Below are 12980 nucleotides of genomic sequence, written 5' to 3'. Positions count from 1 at the left end.
TCTATACTGTGGCCTGTTTCCATTTCAAATTCTGCTTCTTAGTTCAATGAGAGTGACCTATCCATGCTAATATGTGAATAAACATATTCATCTGCACTTTTAACTTAATATCTCTGAGTTATTCTTTGAGAGGAGATGAGTGACGTGTCTAGGATCTTGTGGCTAGTAAAGGGTAGAGCTTAGATTTTTAATCAATATGCCATACTGCCAAGGAAGATCCAGGGTTGGGGTGTGAAGGGTGAGCTGGATCCTTAGGTCTAGAGGAGAGGCTCACTCTATATAGATCTTGTCTGTTCTTAGGGGAGGACCTGTCGGTTGGCGTGTTTGGCCATTGCCGTATTTTCTGTAACTGAACCAAGTGGCTGATGTTATTCCTAATGGCACATGTGAGCAGGCACCTCATTCAGGCCAGAGGTTGACAGGGCTGTGGGGAGCCTCATGCCAGGTGTTAGTCATGGGCAAGGTACAGTAGTTATCAGGGGATGTGCATCTTTGTGGAGCAGAGAAGCCTTACAGAGAGTTGAAGGAATGATCCTGAAAACAGTTTCTTAGGTCACTCAGAAGGGGCACAGTGAGCTCATTCATGGGCATAACTGAGGCAGAAGACTTGGCTTAGATGACTGACCACAGTAGAACTCCCCAAAGTTGAGCTCCCACCTGAGGGTGATGTAGAGTGGGCTTTAGTGGCAACCCTGGGGATTGTGGCATCGGTTTAGTTGGTACCTATTCCAAGAATATGTCCTTATCATTTGAGGAGCCAATGAATCTCATAAAATGGAGATCTGGAAGGAAGACCAGGGCAACAGATAGAACTATTGGGACAAATAAGGTAGCCCAAAGCCGTCTACAGTTATTGAAAGAGAGTGAGTCAAAAAGAATGACGCCTTGTGGAAAAGGTAGTAAGGCAGTTGAGATTTTAAAATAATTTTGTAGAGATTATGATAATGAAGTAATTCAATGAAAAATAAAATTAGGGGGGAAAATGACCAATGGAGTCTCTTTATAGGAAGATAAAACGTTAGATGTAAAATGTGGGGGATGTTGAAGGGACATTATTGATTAGAAGGAAATCTATGATGTAGAAAAAAAGCGCATCAAAGAGTTTATAAGCTCAGAAATGAGTGTGCTGGTCAGACCTTCAGTGACCTGAAAAGGTGTAAAAGAAGCAGAACTATGGGGTGATTTCTGTTCTACTTCCAAGATGGATGGGAAATCAAGGACACAGTAGGAATTTGACAACAAAGAAAAGTCTCCACCAGAACTTACTTCTCTCGGGGGCAACTTCCCTTCTCCAATAATGATGGTGTCATGAGAAAAACTGGAATTGATCAAATGAGATAAAGAGTCCACAGAGGCAGGGCTACCTGGTCTGTTTTGCTTCACCTGGAGGGCTGATGGTCTGGGGAGGAGGAGTTTGAAACATACTGTGGTGCAAAGAATGATACTTTTAATGAAGTAGAGGCATGTGACAAAGGAGAGCTGAAGAGGGCTTTGTGTGCTGTTGACCCATACTCCTGCACGCCACTGCTCCCAATGAAGGAAATAAATTGCATAGTTGCATATGTACTTCGTATCACCCCTTCCACTCACTGGCATTGGTGCCTGGGAAGACACAAGGTCAAGGGAAAGGCAGATGTTTGCACTCCTTGTGCCCAAGCTGGCCAGTCAAGGTAGCCTACCTTTCATGTCAGCCTAGAGTGGAAGTAGGGGAGGGTGTAGGTAGCACTTCCCTTTTCATGAAGGTTTATGCAATGCCCCAGGCAGGTGGACATGGAAGAGAGGATGCCAATAACCTAGATTCTAGAGCAACAAAACCACTCTCTGGAACCTGATTCTGACTTTAACCCCATGGCTCCACCTTTTTCCAGCTCCTTTCAAGCTGGAACAGATCTTTTGTGATTTAGACCTGCCCTAATCTGGGGTCAACACAACTTTGACATGCAGAGTTCATGTCTTCATACAACACAAGGTGTCTGATACCTGACACTGAGGAGACCTCAAAGATGAGCCCAGAGAGCTGTGGGGAGCCAGGGCTACTCTCCTCCTTACCACAAGCTCCCTCAGGAAGGATGTTGGGGAGGAGCTGGAAGGATGTCACCTGGGGAGAGAAAGTGGGTCCTGTAGAAGCTGGGTGAGTCCTCTCCAGCAGAAAGGCCAGAGGGCCACCTTCATGGGTAACATGTGGGCCTTGTAATTGGCAACATGCTAAATCCATAGGCATCAGGCCCAGGCAGGTTTCCAGTATGGCTAGTGGGCTAGTTTTCCCAGACTAGCAATTCAGTTTCACTACAGGAAATGGGTGGCTTGGCGTCCTTTTTCTGTTGAGATCAGCAGCTCCCTCCATGCCTGGAACTTTCTAGCTCCTCCCTGAGCTAAGCCTTAAGGCTAGGGGGTTCTCGTGGGAGTGGAAAGCCTAGGACAAGTGGCCCTGATTTTCTGATCAAGTAGGTCTTTTCTGTGGCCAGCAGGTGGCGCTGAGCCCTCAGTTCTGTCCCTTCACTGTCACCAGGGGTTTAGGGTGGAGGGGGTGGAGGAAGGTTGCTCTGGATGGGGTCCCAAGCAAGGTGCTGCTGAGAAGCTTCTCATCCATGAGCCTTGCCCCTCTGCTGGTCTTAAGGACAGCCAAGCTGAGTCCCAGGAGCCAGGCACTGTGTCCAGACCTCTGGGCTGACTCTGAGTAGCTTCTTATTCCTCTTCTAAATCACAAACTGGTCAATGTTGGGGGACTCTGTGGGTGCACGAGGGGGCAGCTTAGAGCCTGGACCAGTAGCGGAAGCTTCCTCTTCAGCCATACCTCTGAAGTAGCCCAGGACAAACTCACTGATCATGCTGATGCCCACTGCAGTCCTCAATCTGCAACAGGGACGCTGGCTTGTCCTATACACTATTCATCATTCATTCATTCATTCATTCATTCAGCACTTTGTGCCAGCCATGGTGCTGAATCAGATATAGTCCCTGACCTCAAGGAGTCATGGACTTGGTGATGTCACTACCACAAGGAAAAGCAGAATGTCCACAAACACAGAGGAAGGGAAGAGACCATCTCTTTTCAGAAGAATCAGGGAAGGCTTCAAGGAGGCATCATTTGGCCTGGACTTTTATGGATTTCAACAGGCAGAGATGAGGCCTGGATATTCCAGGCAAAGGGAATAACAGAAGAAAGCACAGAGGTCAGAAGGTCAATATTACATGCAAGGAGGGAATAGTAAGGCTGCCAGGGAATGGGTGGTTGCCCAAGGTCCTAGCAAGAGAACTCAACTATAAGGCCAGAAAGTAGAAATGGCTGGCTCCGGGGTCTAGCCTGGACCCAGAAGGCCATGGGGAATTACTGAAGCTACTTGACATGGGAAGAGATGATCGTAACCTTTTGAATAAGACCACTCTGGATGCTGCATGGCAGATGGATTGTAGGGGGTGAGGTGAGACCAGAAGACCATGTAATTGGTGCTGCCAGAACTGTGTCATCAGGGTCTGAGCTGGGCAGGTGCATTGTGCAGGAAATAAGACCGGGCAGAGAAGCTCATCACCAAGGTGAAGTACAATTTCTCCCTTAACATTTGTGTGGTCAGTGGTCCCATCATGGCTGATTCAGCAGCATCACAACAGTTAACACTTATTGAGCACTTACTACAGACCAGGTACTTAAGCCTTTTGCAAATGTTTTTCACTTACCCCCACGACAATTCTGTGAGGTGTGTATTAGTAGCAGTCCTACATTATAAATGAGGCAACTGAGGCCCAGAGAGGTAAGTTGTTGACCGAGGCCTTAGAGCCAGAACAAGGATCTGAACCCAAGTTGGCTTGAGAGTTTACACTCCAGTTACTACGGGCATAACCTTTTTGGTTTTTTTTCTTTTTTTAAAGATTTTATTTATTTATTCATAGAGACAGAGAGAGAGAGAGGCAGAGACACAGGCAGAGGGAGAAGCAGGCATCATACAGAGAGCCTGACGTGGGACTTGATCCTGGGTCTCCAGGACCACGCCCTGGGCTGTAGGCGGCGCTAAACCGCTGTGCCACCGGGGCTGCCCCATAACCTTCTTTTTATTATGCTTAGCTTTATTGAGATTTGCATTTATTTTATTTTTTAACAATTTGAAGGTTTAAGACTTCAGTAGAGGAAGTAACTGCAGGGTGATGGAATTAGCAAGAGAACAAGAATTAGAAGTAGCACCCAAAGATATGATGGAATGGCTATAATCTCAGGATAAAAACTGAAAGGATGAGGAGTTGCTTCTCAGGGCTGAGCAAACATCTTGAGATGGAATCTACTGCTGGTGAAGATGCCGTGAAGATGGTTGAAATGACAACAGAAGAATTACAATATTACATAAACTTTAGTTGACAGGGCAGCAGCAGGGTTTACGGGGATTGACTCCGCAATTTTGAAAGAGGTTCTACAGTGGGTGAAATGCTATCGCACAGCATCACATGCCACAGACAGATCGTTCGCCAAGGGAAGAGTCACTTGATGTGGCCAACTTTGTTGTTGTCTAATTCAAATAAACTGCCACAGCCACCCCCACCTCCGGCAGCCACCACCCTGATGGGTTCGCAGCCACCAACATCGACGCAAGGCCCACTAGCGAACAGATTATGACTCACTGAAGGCTCAGACGATGGCTAGCACTTTGTAGCAATAAAGTATTTTTTAATTAAGGTAGGGTACATTGCTTTTTTTAGACATAATGCTATTGCACACTTAACAGACTGCAGTAGAGTGTAAACATGACTTTTATATGCAGTGGGAAACCAAAAAAATTCATTTGACTCTCTTTTTCTCCACATTTGTTTCGCGGCGGTGGTCTGACACCAAACCTGCAAAATATCTCCAACGTATGCCTGTACACTAATGCATATGGTGTCGCACCTCTTGCCCTGACCACCCCAGGCTTCCAGCAGATCCCCGGGTGTGGAGGCCGGGGCGCAGGGCTAGAAGCCTGATGGGGGCCCCAAAATTGAAATGGCCAGACAGGCTGGCAGGGCTGGGCTACCTGAGGCAGAAAGGTAAAAGTCTCTCTGAATCGGGCGCTAAGGGTCAGCTTTCCCTGGCTGCCCAGTTAGGGTCTGTGCCCTTCGGAATGTGCCCTCCCTGCCCAGCAGTAGGCCTCCTCCTTCTCCAGCAAGAACTGCCCAGAGTTTAGGGAGGTTTTATTGAAGAGAGAAAGTAGAATCCTGGGCAGGTGACACAGCACCGCTCCAGGAGCCCCGCCTGTGGTCAGGCCCGTGAGGACCAACAGCCTCCTTGTGTCAGGGGCCTTGCTCACCTCCGCCATCCTGAGCTTTCCAACACCTCCTTTTCTAGCAGCCCAAAGACCCTCCGCAGCCACGCTCTGGACAGACGGAGTGACAGCCTCTGGTGGGGAGCCAGAACCAGAGTTCAAGTCTGGATGGTGGGCCCAGGACCCCCTCTCCTCAGCCTTCTTCTTCCTGGCATGCCAATGTCTGCCCCGGCTCGCCCCCACCTCCCGGGATGGAACAGCAGCAGGCAGGCACAGCAGCCCCTCGCCATCGAAGCCTGGGTGTCGGGGCACGGGGCGAGGGCACAGGGGCCCATCTCCTCTTTCCTGTGCCCGACTAGGGCTCAGCATAGCTGAGTGTCTGCACACCATTTCCTCCCTGAGCCTGTGCATACCTCCAATCCTCCGGCTGGAACACGCTCCTTCAGTGACTGCCTTCCCCAGCTGGCAGGGCCCACCCATGAGGTCATCACTTCTTCAGGGACCAAGAGTGGCTGGCCATCTCTTAGGGGCCACAGAAACAGAACAGCCGATTGCCAACCTGGGGACTGTTCTTCCCCAGCCACCTGCCCAGCTCATGGTCAACTGAGCATGGGGATGCAGAACTGGCTGGAGACCGAACTTTTAGGGTCCAGTGCTTTCCACAGCTTCCCCAGCCTGGGGAGGGGGGAGGAGGGTGAGCCAGTCCTGAGCTGGGGCTGGGAGGAGCAGAGACAAAAATAACCCAGTACAGGCTCCCGCTGAGGCCAGAAATAGAGGAGTGACAAGTGCCTTGTAACACCATGGGCTAACAGCAGGAGGGGAGGCTGAGCTGAAGAGGGCCCAGCCTCCCACCCGGTCCTGGCCTGGCTACGGAGCCCACACCACGTCCACTCTACATACCATACCATACTGCCCGTGCGCACAAGCAGCGTGGGGGCCCATGGGACCATGGCTCAGGACAGGGAATCCGGAGAGATGCTAAACTTGGGTTTGGCCTTGGCCACAGCCACACTGCGCTTGCGCAGGGGACCGCGGGCCGAGGCGAGGGTCAGGGCGTCCAGCAGGCTGCGGTCCTCATCAAGCTGGCGGGCCGTGCAGAGTGGCGTGGGCACTTTGATGGTGTTGCCAAATTTGGAGTAGTCCACAGAGTAGCGGCCATCCTCCTCGGCCACGATGGGTACAAAGCGCTGGCCCCAGAGGATCTCATCGGCCAGGTAGGAGGTGCGGGCCTGGGTAGTGATGCCCGTGGTTTCCACCACGCCCTCCAGGATGACAATGATCTCCAGGTCTTGATGGTGATGCAGGTCGCTGGGTGCCAGGTCATAGAGTGGACTGTTGGCATCAATGACGTGGTAGATGATGAGAGGAGCTACCAGGAAGATGCTGTTGCCGCCCACACCGTTCTCCATGGGGATGTCCACCTGGTGTAGGGGCACCACTTCACCCTCGGGGCTGGTGGTCTTGCGCACCACCTGCATGTGGATGGTGGCGCTGATGATCATGCTCTTGCGGAGGTCACCCACGCGCAGCATGAAGCAGAGGCGGCCGTGGCGCACTGCGATGACCGCATGCTTGCTGAAGATGAGGGTCTCGGCCCGCCGGTGGGCCTGGGCCGTCTTCATGAAGATGCAGCCCAGCATGATGGCATTGATCATGAGCCCCACGATGTTCTGCACAATGAGGATCAAGATGGCCAGCGGGCACTCCTCGGTCACCATGCGCCCGCCAAAGCCAATGGTCACCTGGACCTCAATGGAGAAAAGGAAGGCAGATGAAAAAGAGTGGATGCTGGTGACACAGGGCACCGCAGTGCCCTCACCGGGGGCCAGGTCACCGTGGGCGAAGGCGATGAGCCACCAGACCATGGCAAAGAGCAGCCAGCTGCACAGGAAGGACATGGTAAAGATGAGCAGTGTGTGCGGCCACTTGAGGTCCACCAGCGTGGTGAATACGTCCTGCAGGAATCGGCCCTGCTCCCGGATGTTCTTGTGCGCTACGTTGCAATTGCCGTTCTTGGACACGAAGCGGGCCCTCCGCTCCCGAGCTCGGTACCGGGGCTCTGCGGGGTCCTCGGCTAGCCGCGTCAGCACGTACTCCTCGGGGATGATGCCTTTTCGGGACAGCATGGCTGCAGCGACCACCAGGGAGAGGCTTCCCCCATGGGGGGCACCCCCCGGACCAAGACCTGGGCCTCACTGTGGGGTTCCCTGCCCCGGGACCACCCTCGGTCTGCGCCGGCCTCCCTTGGGCGATGCCCCTCCCACCTGACTCATCCTCGCCCCCCGGGCCCCCCGCCCCCCGCCCCGCTTCTTGAAGCAGCCTGCGGACCTGGGCGCAGCCGCCCGGTGCCTGCGAGCCCGCTACCCCCTGCTCCCCGCCCCGCCCTCCATCTCGGCTCGCTCCCTTCCTCCGCTGACCGCCCTGGGCCTCCCGCTCGAGGCGTCCTCCTGCCCTGGAACTTAACCCCTGGGAGCTTCCCAACTCGCCGGACCTCACACCACCCCCTTCTGCTCCGGGCCGCTTCCAAACTCCAGCCTCCTGCTCTGGCGACCCCCAGCGGGCCGCCAGGTGTGGCCCCTCCTCTTGACGCCCGCCCCTAGCGCCCCGCGGCGGCTCGGATGCCCTCCGGTTCCTGTCCTTTCTGTCTCCTTGGGATCCTGCGCGCTCAGGCCCCCCCACCCAGCTGCACTGCCCCCAGCGCGACCCGGCCGGCGCCCTCGCAGCCGCCGCCCCGGCCCCGGCCCCCGCTCCCCGCCCCACGCGGGTCGCCAGTGGGCGCCGCGCCCCCGCCCCCGCCCCCGCCCCGCTCCGCCCCCCCCCCCCCCCCGCCGCACCTGCTCCTGCTCCTCAAGCCGCCGCCGCCGCCTCCCCGCCCCTCCCGCCGCCCGGCGCCCCAGCCGCTCGTCCCCCCGTCCGTCCTCCCGTCCGTGCGTCCGTCCGTGCGTCCGCGGAGACCCACCTGCGCCGGCTGCGGGCAGGAGATTGAGGGCGGGGGCGCGGGAGCCGGGGAGCCGGGGAGCGGGGGCCGGGGCCGCCAGGGGGAGCCCGACCCGCTCCCGAGCTGGAGGGGGCGGTGCGGGCGCGAGCCCCGCCCCCCGCGTCCACACCCGCCCCCCGCGTCCACACCCGCGCCCCGCCCCCCCGCTCCAGACCCGCGGGCTGGCCTCGGGGCTGCGGGATGCGAGGCGCCCAAAGTGGTTCCCCCTGCGGCCTGGACCGCCGCCGCCGGTGGCCCGGTTCCTCCTCCCGGCTCCCCATCCCCAGCTGGGCCAGCAGCCCCCTCCCGCCCTGGGCTTCGCGGGGCCCCGCAGACGGAGGCCCTGGGGAGCTGCGTCACCAAGCTGCTTAGGTGGCCTAAAGGTTTCTCCACCCAATGCTCCTTCTCTTTGGGGATGCTCTTAATCCTTTCTGAGTCATGGATCCTTTGAGAGTTTGACGAAAGCCACGGACCCCCTCCCCAGAAAATAATGTGCCTTATTAGTAGGTGTAGGAGCACAGAAGCCCCCCGGGGGGGGGGGTGGTTGCATCGTCTTAATTTTTCTTTTCTTTTTTTTTATTACGATTTTATTTGATGGAGAGTGAGAAAGAGCAAGAGAGAGCAAGCAAGAGCACAAACAGGGGGAGCCGCAGAAGGAGAGGGAGAAGCAGGCTCTGTGCTGATGCGGCCCGTCACAGGGCCTTAGGATCCTGACCTGAGCTGAAGGCAGACACTTAACCGAATGAGCCACCCAGGTGCCCCAGACCCCTGTATTTTAAAGAGAATTTGAGGTAGGGACGCTTGTTTTACACCTGCAGCCTGGTCTCTTACACCTTAGGTAATGGGAGGCACATGGGTCCTGAGGGGCTGTTTTAGGGTTGGCTTGGGAACTGGGGGATTCAAGCTCTTGACCTGAACTTGAGTGATGCTTCTACTGCAGACGTCAGCCTGCGGTGGCCCTGTGACTTGGCCCTCAGATGCAGAATCCGGGTTCTCAGGTCTCTGTTGCTGCGACAGTAATGGCCCCATTTCCTCTCTGGGGCTCAGATCTTTATGTAGCCCTGACCTATGTGTGTTCAGTTATTGGAGTAGGGGTTTGAGGCAGGGCACCAAAATGGGGACGGTGGGGATACGGGCGAGAGTGGGGGCAGACTGTGATTTGCATTTTGAGTTTTCCTTTCTCATACTCACCTGCAGGCAGAGTATACACTGCTACTCAGGGTAAGCGTGAGCTTGGGCTGTATTAACAAAGATGCAGTGCCTAGGATGGGGAGGGGAGGACAGGATGATCAGAGTGGGGAGCTCAAGGAGACAGGCTACCTTTGAGGCAACTACATCTGTCCAGCCACCAGAAAAGGAGCCTTGGAGAGCTCCCTAGGGAGTTCGGGCACCATTGGAAAAACTCCAGGGGCCCAAAGGGGATGGACTAATAATTTTATGTGGCCCAAAGTAGAGAACCAGTACAGACGCTGAGTGGAACAGAGGCAGGCTGTGATTTCACATGTGGAAGAGTCAGTCCTAATAACCAGAGATGACCCATACCTTTGGAGTGTCCAGGTCAAAGTTGGCAGGTCATCAGGGGTCCTATAGAGGGGTTTGGGCCAGAATGGCCTTGGGCATCCCTGCAAGACTTCAGTATGGACCTTGCTCTGCTCCTGCTACATCCCTCTGATCCCTTGGGGTGTGGTGGGTGTGAGGTGGGGGTGGGGTCAGGAATCTTCTCCCTTCCCAGGCTCTGCTCTTGGAGGCCCCGCAATGGAGAGGGTTGCTAGGCCCCCAGAAGCACCTTAGAGCTGGAAAGGCAAGACACTGCCTCACAGGTCCTGAGGCCTCAGCTATTACCTGTTCCACCCTTTCTAGAAAGGTGAGCCCCTTACCCAAAGACCTCAGCCTCCTGCCCTGTTCCATCCTTACCTCCTCATACTCGTCTCCTCCAAATACTGCACTTGGAAGCTTCCTTTCTCACTCAAAAACCTTCTCCACTTCCCTTTTGTTCATAGGCTTATCCCAGACTCCTTGTCCTGGCATTTAAGGCTCTATGAACTTATGCCCCCACCTCCTGCCCCATAGGCCATTTTCTCTTACTCTGCCTATCCAATTCCCACCCCTCTCATGCCCAGCTTAAATCTTACCTCCCCCAGGCAGCCTGCCAGGCCTTACAGAGCTCTCAGTTCCTGATCCCCTCTGGCTCCTGTAATATCCAAAAGGTCTGTGTTGGGCCTCTCTCCAGTGACTGGTGGGTTTTCCTTACATTGCTCTGATCCCATTGCAACCGAAAGCACACAGGCCGAAGACTTTTGGGTTTGCACCCCATAGCTGGGGCAGCCAGTACTGAAGTCAATGTGTGAATGATAATAACATGATATGTAAATGAGTATCACCATCTCTTGGCTGAGGGAGGTGTGCACTCCTATTTCACGATGCTGATAGAATCTGAGCATATCTGTTGTTTTAGTTTCCCCAGTGTCTGGGCCTCAGTGTCTCCAGCCCCCACCCGGCTCATTTGTGGTATATGCACTGTGCTTCCCTCTGAGAGACCACCCTTCTCCCATTCTGAATGCCTCTACCTGGGGGACACAGATGGGGACATGAGATCTGGGCCTAGCCAGTCAGCGTTATCCCAGCCCTTTGACACACAGAGGTAGGGGTATGAAGTTGGTCTATTGGTCCACTGAGATTTGTTCCCTAGACTTTTGCTGGGACGATTGGGAAAAAACATCTCTTTTTCAGAGGGGCAGGGTATAAGCTGGAGGTGCTAGTGGCCATTTGTCATCAGACAGAGAGAGGAAGATGGAACCCAGATGTGGAAACACATCCCTGATGTCAGAAGCCTGGATCCAGCCATGCTTGAAGTAGTATAACCTCCTGGCCTTCTCCATCACACAGGGCAATAAATGCCAGTTTTTGTTTAAGCCATTTTTTTTAAAGGATTTTATTTATTTATTCATGAGAGGAACACAGAGAGACAGAGAGGCAGAGACACAGGCAAAGGGAGAAGCAGGCTCCATGCAGGGACCCCGATGTGGGTCTCGATCCCGGGTCTCCAGGATCATGCCCTGGGCCGAAGGCAGGTGCTAAACCACTGAGCCACCCAGGCTGCCCCAGTTTAAGCCACTTTGAGTTGGGTTCTTGTCATTTGTCATGGAAATGGCACTAATCCAGGGCATCCCACAATTTTAATCCAAGAAATAAAGTGAAATAATCTTTTGTCTAATGAGATAATCACAAAAATGCTATAACCTCTGTTATGGATTAAATTGTATCCCCTCCCCAAATCCATTTGTTAAAGCCCTAAGTTCCTATGTTGAAGCTCCCCAGTGTGACAGTATTTGGAGATAGGGCCTGTGAAGAGCTCATTAGGTCCTTAGGAGAAACCAAACCCATGACACCTTGATCTTGGATTTCCAGCCTCCAGATCTGTCAGAAAACATTTTTGTTTAAGTCTCAGTGTCTGCTATTTTGTTACAGCCGCCTGAACAGACTAATACTACAACCCTTATTTCACAGAGAAGGAAACACACTGCTGCCCATGCTCACACAGCCTCAAGGTGCCTGAAGCCAGGCAGGCTGGCTCTGCGGGACCCACAGGCCACCCCGGTCCCTGCCCACCAGACCTGAGGAGGCCTCCGGTAGGAAACAACCAATCTCTTTATTTATAAGTGATTTACAGTTAGAGAGCCCAGGCAGGAGACGGGGGCAGGGTGGCCTGAGGGGTGGCACTTGGGTTCCAGCAGGTCACTTGTCTGCACGCACGAAGGAGGCGAAGACGCTGTCCTTCCGGCTGAGCAGCTTCTCTGGCTTGTCGAACTCAAGGATGGCGCCGCGCTTCAGGACAATCACCAGGTCCGCACTCAGGATGGTGTGCACACGGTGCTGGGGGGGAAGGGGGTGCTGGTCAGGTGGTGGGGGGAGGGAGGGGCAGCTGAGGGTGCCCCTCCTGCAGTCTGGAGGAAGAGGTGTATGGATAGGAGGTCCCATCCCTGTGGCCCTTCCTGGGGTGGCTGTGACTCCAAGCCCTCTGTCCACTGGTGACACCTCTCTCCTTACCAAGTCTCAGCTCTGCCCTCACCTCTGGGCCTCAAGACTCAGAGATCGCCTCACACCCCAACCCCCAGTCCCTATAGAGAAGTAACCCTAGGCTAGCTCACTTGGGACAGGGGCGGGCCTTGGATTCCGGAGAAAGAAGAGTTCTGAAGGAAGTTGGGGGGTAAGTCCTCCCCCCCCCCCCCCCATGTGCTGCCTGTGGTCCAGGTTCCCTGCAAGCCCTCCAGACTCTGCTCTGCATCGTCGTTGCTCCAGGGTCTTCTCCTGATTGCCAGGCCCAGGTGAGCCCGGTGGCTGCCCTCTGATGACAGCTTCAAGAGGCCAGCCCTCTCTCTGGGTGTTCCCCCCACCCCAACAGGGGCGCCTTACCGCGATGGTGACCACAGTGCGGTCTGCGAAGGCCGTCATCACCACCTTCTGGAGGATGTTTTCCTGCCAAATGGGAGCAACAGCTGTTGGCTCATCTGCCTAGTGGATGTAGTCTGGTCTGGCTTTGGGGATGCGGGGCCCCGGGTTGCAGTCCAGCTCCCATGGGACCCCACTCCTAGCCCACCCCTCCTCCTCTGTCTGATCCTTGTCTCCATAGGACCAGCCAAGTTCTAGCATGCGGGGGCTGGGCTCAGCCTGCCGGGGGCTCAGCTCTGCACTTGTAGGTGTGCTGTGAGTGTGTCTGGCTGTGCTGTGTGGCGGGTGATGGGTGTGAGGTCTCTGTGGGTCTGTGTGCAGCCTGCGTG

The 12980-nt window shown here is 54.7% G+C and overlaps 2 protein-coding genes across 16 annotated transcripts in view; both read right to left on the bottom strand.

Annotated features, from left to right (window-relative positions):
* Window positions 1–4633: 4633 nt before the first annotated feature.
* Window positions 4634–8303, bottom strand: KCNJ11 (potassium inwardly rectifying channel subfamily J member 11). Its single transcript, XM_072725471.1, has 2 exons — window positions 8185–8303; window positions 4634–7335 (listed from the first exon to the last, which is right to left on the bottom strand). Exon 2 carries the CDS (start codon window positions 7121–7123, stop codon window positions 6179–6181), a length of 945 nt encoding a protein of 314 aa, XP_072581572.1. The 5' UTR covers window positions 7124–7335; window positions 8185–8303; the 3' UTR covers window positions 4634–6178.
* A 3529-nt stretch (window positions 8304–11832) lies between these two features.
* The window catches only part of ABCC8 (ATP binding cassette subfamily C member 8), a 75998-nt gene continuing 74850 nt past the window's right edge, over window positions 11833–12980 (bottom strand). For all 15 annotated transcript variants that reach the window (XR_011995080.1, XM_026008165.2, XM_026008168.2 and 12 more), the window contains 2 exons: window positions 12616–12678; window positions 11833–12075 (listed from right to left, as the gene is read on the bottom strand). Coding sequence is in view for 14 of the 15 variants with exons in the window: in XM_026008165.2 (XP_025863950.2) it covers window positions 11938–12075; window positions 12616–12678 (201 nt within the window). In the remaining variant the exon portion in view is untranslated. The remainder of the gene's footprint in view (window positions 12076–12615; window positions 12679–12980) is intronic.

This window comes from Vulpes vulpes, chromosome 11 (assembly GCF_048418805.1).
Source record: "Vulpes vulpes isolate BD-2025 chromosome 11, VulVul3, whole genome shotgun sequence".
Lineage (NCBI taxonomy): Eukaryota > Metazoa > Chordata > Mammalia > Carnivora > Canidae > Vulpes > Vulpes vulpes.
Note: the sequence above shows the minus strand (reverse complement) of the source record. Positions and strands in the feature narration are given on the sequence as shown.

Bases quoted from the DNA above. Each gene is read 5' to 3' on its own strand.
- KCNJ11 (XM_072725471.1), bottom strand. From the start codon at position 7,123: ATGTCCTTCCTGTGCAGCTGGCTGCTCTTTGCCATGGTCTGGTGGCTC.